Source organism: Netta rufina, assembly GCF_964035555.1.
Source record: "Netta rufina genome assembly, chromosome: 18".
In the NCBI taxonomy this organism is placed as follows: domain Eukaryota; kingdom Metazoa; phylum Chordata; class Aves; order Anseriformes; family Anatidae; genus Netta; species Netta rufina.
The window spans coordinates 9,373,199-9,380,686 of NC_140142.1; the positions used below are offsets into that span (position 1 = coordinate 9,373,199).

The 7,488-nt window shown below is 49.3% G+C and overlaps 1 protein-coding gene across 1 annotated transcript; it reads right to left on the reverse strand.

Annotated features, from left to right (window-relative positions):
* Nucleotides 1–6,096: 6,096 nt before the first annotated feature.
* LOC311216415 (olfactory receptor 14C36-like) lies at nucleotides 6,097–7,029 on the reverse strand (the record flags this gene model as incomplete). Its single annotated transcript, XM_084297954.1, has 1 exon — nucleotides 6,097–7,029. The coding sequence occupies one exon, from the start codon at nucleotides 7,027–7,029 to the stop codon at nucleotides 6,097–6,099; it is 933 nt and encodes a 310-aa protein (XP_084154080.1).
* Between the last annotated feature and the right edge of the window lie 459 nt (nucleotides 7,030–7,488).

The window sequence follows — 7,488 nt, forward strand, 5'->3', positions numbered from 1 at the left end:
TTGCTGCCTCCGGTCATGGATTCCTTTCCATGGAGGAAAAACAGAGTCACAGTAGTGAGCCTTGTCTGAGCAAAACTGCTACTGTGTTTCAGAGATTCCTCCTCAACAAGATATACTGTGTCTTCCTTATGAGCTCTGTTTTGTTCTCTCTGAGGTGCCTCAATGTCCAGGAAGATCCTCTGAGGGCTTAGCAGAAGTCAGTACTACCCTACAATATCCGGTGAAGGGCGCTGGGGATGAATCTGTGGTGCCCAATAGCCAGAGGCACCTCTATTTTCAGGTTCCAAGCAGGACATTCAGCAATCCCATGAGGAACACTAAAGGCGGTGTTGGTGTTCTCTGTAAGGAGAGGGGTGTGAAAAGAAATTCTGAGGCTCTTCATCGACCTACAGTTCTCTTTCAGTGTCATGCTCTGAAAGCCTCAGTGAAGGACACAGCCTGACAACTCCATTATCATGCCCCATGACTCTCCTTCAGGGCATGTAAAAGAAATGAGAAACACCAGAGATTTCCTTCCCATCAGTTAGTGCATGTGCTGGTCTTTCCTTTTGTTCTCACCTAAGGTTGCCCCTGGGGTGCTGTGGATCTGTGAGCAGTCTGAACAAGGCAGCAGCCTCTGGACACCAGCAGGACCCTGCCCTGCTCCTACCAGCCACAGTTTGAGCCCACAGCTCCCTGGGCAGCTCCTCTGCAGGCTGAGTGCTGAGCCTGGCAGGCAGCAGAGGCCCTGCCCCAGCACACTCCCCTGGGGCACAGCAGGGACCCTGCTCAGCACCACAGCCCTGGGCACCCTGCCTGCAACCTGGCTTCACAGCCTGCCACCAGCCCTGTGAGAAGGAAACGTCATGTCCTGCCCCTCTGACAGCTTAGGCAGGAAATCATTGATCCAGGAAACAGCCCCATCCTCTGCACTGGAGAAGCCAGTATATAAACCAGGAAACCTATATTACTGTAGTTTAGAGCCACAGATCCCTCAGGACTACCAGCCATGGAACTGACAACTGTAGAAGAGACCCCTAGGATACTTGCATCTGCCTTGCCCTGCAGACAGAGACTTACCCTGTTCAGGGCTGTGAAGATTTCTCCCGCACTGAGCTCTCAGCATCCTCCCTCCACACTGCCTTTAACATCTCCTTCCCTTCTCTCAGTTGCCCTTGTCCCCTGCAGGCAGTGTCCCCAGCCCTGCACTATGTAGAGGAGCTGCTCCTGGGCAGAGCTGTCTCCCTGCAGCACGGCCCGCTTGCCAGGAGCTGCCCTTGGGCCCAGGAGCCCAGCCCAGCTCAGCTGCAGAGCTCCATCCCAAGGCCTCACTGTCCCTGCCCTCTCTTGTGTCCCCTGAGATGTCTGTCACTGGGCCTTCAGGGAACCAACTTTGAAACAGGCTGACGCAATCCCCTATGATCCCTCCGCCAGATGAGGAGTGACACTTACTTTCAGCAGTGTCATTTCTCCTATCAGGAGGAGTTGCATCAAAGAATCACCTTGTCCTCTTCCACTTTTAGGCAGAACACCCAGACTGTGACTGGCAGGAATCCCATTTTCCCAAGCAGAGGCAAGAGATCACAAGGACTCAGTTGAGACGTCTCATCCTGAGTTTGTTGTCTTAAGGCTCAAATGGGGCCCAGAACTTTCAGTACAAAAAGTTGGGATTTCTCTTAACTTCTTCTCAAGTACAGCACCTCTGAGGTGCCAGACGTTGTATAAGATAGATTCCATGAGAACTTCAGAGACTGGAAATGTAAGTATTAGCATTTTGTCAGGATATGCCTCCTAAAAATATTGCCTTCCTTTTTGCCTTTTCCCTAACATGGGATCTTTACCTTTAGCTAAAAAAATATATGAAACTCCCCTATAACATATCTCTCTCATCCCCCTCTAAGGGACATCCCCTCTCTGACTTCTCTTCTCCAAGCTAAACAAGCCCCGCTCTCTCAGCCTATCCTTGTATAAGAGATACTGCAGTCTCCTCATCATCTTTGTAGCCCTCCTCTGGACTCTCTTCAGTAGTTCCATGTCCCTGTACTGGGACAGTTCCATGTTCCATGTACTGGGAGGCCCAGAACTGGACACAATGCTCCAGTTGAGGCCTCACCAGGGCTGAGTAGAGGGGGAGGATCACCTCTCTTGACCTGCTGGCAACACTCTTTGAAATGCACCCCAGGATACCGTTGGCCTTCTTGGCCAAGGGAACATTGCTGGTGCAAGGGAACATTGCTGACTCATGGCTAACATGCTGTCTACCAGGACTGCCTTGTCCTTCTCTGCAGAGCTGCTTTATAACAGGTCACCGCCCAACCTCTACTGGTGCATGGGGTTATTCCTCCTAGGAGAAGGACCTTGCACTTGCCTTTCTTGAACTTAATGAGGTTCCTCACTGCCTTGCTCTACAGTCTACCGAGGTCCCTCCAAATGGCGGCACAGACTTCTGGAGTATCAGCCCCTCCTCCCAGTTTTGTATCTTCAGCACATTTGCTAAGGTTGCACTCTGTTGCATTGTCTAGGATGAATAAGTTGAACAAGACTGGACCCTGGCCAGATCTATATCAGCCTCTTGGGGCCAACCTGATTTGATTACATGATCAGAGTGCAGGGATTTGGGAGTTAGGTCTTCAGGTTAGGGTCTAGGGATTAGATCTTGCTTTCCAGGTTTAGCGAATTGTCAGAGTCTTAGAGGGAGGCTTTGGTGTTCTGCTTTGGGTAGCCAGTCACTGTTTAAGGTATGGGCTAGATTTTTGGTTACGGTTTTATTATCTGCTTTGTTCGGGGATGAGGGCTGCTATTAAAACTGTGAATTTAATAATAGAAATTAAAGGCCTGAGATTAGGGTGATCAATAGGTTAAGACTAATGGTAACAGGAGATGTGTTTGGAGTTTGAGCTCAAGGTAGGATTTGATGCTGGGGATTAGAGCAGTGGATTTGTTCAGGGTGAGGGATGGCATTTCGGGTAGGACTACATGTACGTCCTAAGGTTGCAAGTTAGAAATATTGCCAAACTTGAATATTTTCCAGCATCAGCACCATTACCTGAAACCCTTTTCTCTCTTCCAAATCTTTCCTTTCTCTTAGCCACTTCGGTCTTCTCTCCACCAATCTGCCACTTTATTTTCCTGGCTTTCCCCTGGCCTCCCATACGTGTCATCCTGCCGGGGGCAGCTTTCTAATGGCCTTTACGACCCCAGAGGCTCTGCCTCCCTGCTGTTGGTCAGCCAGGGGCTGGGACAGAAGTGACCTCACAGCCAGCATCCACAAGGCTACAAGGAGCTGTTGTGCTCAGGAGGTCTCTTCCCAGCCTACGTCCTCCCCCCCCAGGAGCAGTGGGTGCAGGGGATGCCCTGCACAGTCCCTCATGTTTTCCCATGTAGCATTTATCAACACCAGTGCATCCTGAAGGAAATGCCCATCTCTGTGTGGAAAAGTGAATCAAGAAATGAATTTTAGGAAAATGGTGAGAACTCTACAGAGAAGGAGTTGGTGTGAAAGTCATGTTGTCTTGATTTGCTTTATTTAGCTGGTTTCCCAGGAGACCATACCTGTAAAGAGAAGGGACCTTGAGACTCTGTCTGTCCCACTGCACATGATAGCAACCTTAGGGAATAGTTTCTGGCACTTGTGTTCACTCAGGTTCATCTCACTGCACCAATAATATGGGCCGTCTCATATGGACAAGGCAAACGTGGATTCCTGATGTAGTCATTTGTTGTCCTTCCATGTCCTTCCAAACCACCTGTGTGAGCTGGGTCAAGAGCCCAGTGCTGGGAAAGGTGGTTGTGAGGGGCTGCTCTGGGACCATTGTCCTGGGGCAGCATCTGCCAGGGTGTCCAGAGAACAAGGGCCCAGCCCAGCCCCTGCTCTGCTGCTCCTCCCTGTCTTTGCCAGGAGACCAGCACAGCCCAGACCCTCCCCAGCTCTCCACACCTCCCTGTCCTCTCCCCAGCCCAGCCCAGCCCAGCCCAGCAGAGCAGCCCAGGCTGGAATGGCCCCAAAGCAGTGTTAGAAATGGCTTAATCTTCAAATTAGGATTAAATAAAAAATAGGATTTATTAAAAGAATATAAAAGAATAGAGGTAAGCAAACAGCGCTGGGTGCACCGGGAGTCTCCGCTCCACCAGGAAGCACACCAGTTACATCTAGCAGCTGATTTTTATGCTCCTAGACTAATACATATTCATTACTACTTCTAAAAAAAACAGGTTATTATAATTAGCTTCCGGGGTCCAGTCCCTCCTACTGGAGCATGCGCATCAGTCTCCTCTGGGGGTCTCTAGGGGTCTTTCATGCTGAAGGCTCGTAGTCTTCCTCTGCAAGTTTTTTTCTCGTCCTTCCCCTTTGTACTCTATCAAGTTTATAGAACATCCCCTGCAGGTCTTGTCTCCCAGCCGTCCTTCAGCTTCTTTTTTTCTTCTTCTTAATCTCTTGGCCACCTGGCCAGATATCAGGGGCCTGCATAGTATCCCATAACAGTCACTAGTTGTTATCAGTTGTTCTGAAACCCCCAGACATCAAAGACTTCATACAAACACAAATAGCTTTCTTATTGACACTTCACCAGTAATTAAAACATTCTTCACCAGCCATTCACAGGGACACTCACACCTACAGCTGTGTTTAGTTAATCTCAAAGAAGACAGAAAAAAAGGTTTTAACTGTTAGAAATAGAAGTCCGGAATAACAAAAGCAAACAGGTTCATAAATTTGAGGAGTATTTTCTGAAGACTTGATAAATTGACTAGAATGAGGGGGAAACTGGGACACACTGCATCTGTGGTTCAAGAATTAAATTGCCAGTGCAGGGCCCAGAGGCAGACAGGACTGTTCTTTATGGACACAAATTGTTAAAACATTCCTAACAGCAGCAAGTGGAAAAGTGGAGGGCAGTAGCAGTGTCCCTGCTGCTGACATCTGCAAATTACCTCACCTCCTTGCCTTCCCCTCGTAGAAGAGACACTCAAAGCTCATTGAGTCCAACTCATTTCCAATGTCAGAGATGTTTTGGGGTGATTCATTCGATCTAGTCTTTGAAATTTCACCAGAGGTTTAACGACTAATTCAGCAGACTGCTTTCTCCGTGCTTGCTGTGTTCCCTGCAGTTGCAGAGCTCTCCTTTGCTTGTTCCATCCCAGATTTAGCACCTTACCTCTGGGTGCCTCCACCTTGGACATGCTCATGCTCTGTGGGCTCCATGCCCTGTTGACTCCCTGGCACACACTGTTCCTGCCAATCCCCTGGGCTCTCCTGGTGACTTCCACTTCCCTCCAGAAAGACACCTGCCTGCCTTCACACCTATTGCATGCTGTGGATACAGGCAAGTGAAGTCACCATCTCTATGGGTGCCAGACACCAGCAGGCAATTCCAAAATCAGCCTTCCCTGCCTAAAAGCTGATCCTTGGTGATCAGCTGATCTTGTTGCCCTGTGCCACAGAGAAACAAGCAAAGCAAGGAGCCTCCTTTGAGTCGGTTCCTTTGCAATATCCATGAGATGAGATGTGGGAGAAGAGCTGAGCCTTCAGGCAGTGCCCTCAGTGCCAGATCCCCTTTCATGCTGGCTGTGCTGGTACGGAGCCAGCTGTGTTAGAGACCCTGGCCTGTGGACAAAGGACTTCCCCACAGCAGCACAATGAGCAAGCAACAAGAGCAATCAGAACTCACAGCAACAGAAGGGCTCTGCAGGAGAGTGTGGGAGGTGAAAGAGAGCACCTCAGGACAAACCAAGCCCTCAGGCTCCCTGGCAATGCTGCTGTGCCAGAACTCTTCTCCCCTCCACCTCTGCACACAGACAAGTGCCTCTGCAGTTCCACCACAGGTGTCTGAGGAAGGATCTCAGGCAAGAAAGTCACTGCAGGGTCCTTTCTTTTATTTAAACATACAGAGAGCCTGGCTCATTGTTTCCACCAAGTCTTGGAGTCACACAAGGCAGGTAGATACTGAAATGAAGGGGAGGAAAAATGTTATGTCTTTGTGCCTTTGCAGACACAATCATAAGTAAGGAAAACAAACAAACAAACAAAAAAAAACAGCAAGGCACAGTTACGGAAAATAAACATTTGGGAATATAATGAGTTACATTATGAGTGATATGCAGAAGAAAACAGGCCATTTATTGCTTCTGAAAAACTCCAGTCATCACTTTCCACACTGCATCCTTCAGCTCCTGGTTCCTCATGCTGTAGATGAGGGGGTTCACTGCTGGAGGCACCACTGAGTACAGAACTGCCAGCAAAAGATTCAGAGAAGAGGAGGACATAGAGGGAGGCTTCAGGTAGGCAAATGTGCCACTGCTGATGAACAGGGAGACCACAAACAGGTGAGGGAGGCACATGGAAAAGGCTTTGTGCCGTCCCTGTTGTGAGGGGATCTTCAGCACAGCCCTGAAGATCTGCATATAGGACAACACAAGGAAAAAAAAACAGCCTGATGCTACAGTGACACTAAGCATAAGAAGCCCAACTTCTCCGAGGTAGGCATCTGAGCAGGAGAGCTTGAGGATCTGGGGAATATCACAGAAAAACTGGTCCAGGGCATTGCCTTGGCAGAGGGGGAGGGAAAAGGTATTGGCAGTGTGTATCATGGCATTGAGAAAGCCACTGCCCCAGGCAGCTGCTGCCATGTTGACACAAGTTCTGCTGTTCATTACTGTTCTGTAGTGAAGGGGTTTGCAGATGGCAACGTAGCGGTCGTAAGCCATGATGGTGAGAATAGAAAACTCTGCTGAAAGGAAAAAGAAAAAGAAAAAAATCTGAGCAGCACATCCATAGGAGGAAATGGCCCTGGTGTCCCAGAGGGAATTGGCCATGGCTTTGGGAAGAGTGGTGGTAATAGTGCCCAGGTCGAGGAGGGCGAGGTTGAGGAGGAAGAAGTACACGGGGGTGTGGAGGTGGTGGTCGCAGGCTACAGCAGTGAGGATGAGGCCATTGCCCAGGAGGGCAGCCAGGTAGATGCCCAGGAAGAGCCCGAAGTTCAGGAGCTGCAGCTCACGTGTGTCTGCGAATGGCAGGAGGAGGAACTCAGTGGGGAAGCTGCTGTTGGACATTTGCTGCCTCAGAGCATGGATGGCTGTCAGTGGTGGAAAAGACACAGAACAAGTTAGAGAGATTTCTCTCTGCAATACCTATAGCTATATATTATGTTTCATCACAACCTCCTCAGCAAGACAGACTACTACTTCCCTTTGAGGAAGATGTGCTCCTGCCTCTAGCGCTCAGTTTTAGTTCCTATGGGTGTAGAGGGACCAGACAGATCCTCTGTGGGCTCAGCCAGAGTCGGTACTGCCCTACAGCATCTGCTGAAAACCACTGGGGATGGATTTCAGGTGCCCACTGGACACAGGTTTCTCAGTATTTTAGGTGCTGAGAAGGACATCCAAAAATCTGTCACAAAATAATGAAGTATATAGGTTATAGAGTGTGGAGGAAAACTGTGAGATTCCTCACAGACCTACAGATCTCGTTCAGTGGAATAATCTAACAGCCTCAGTGACTGACACAAGCAG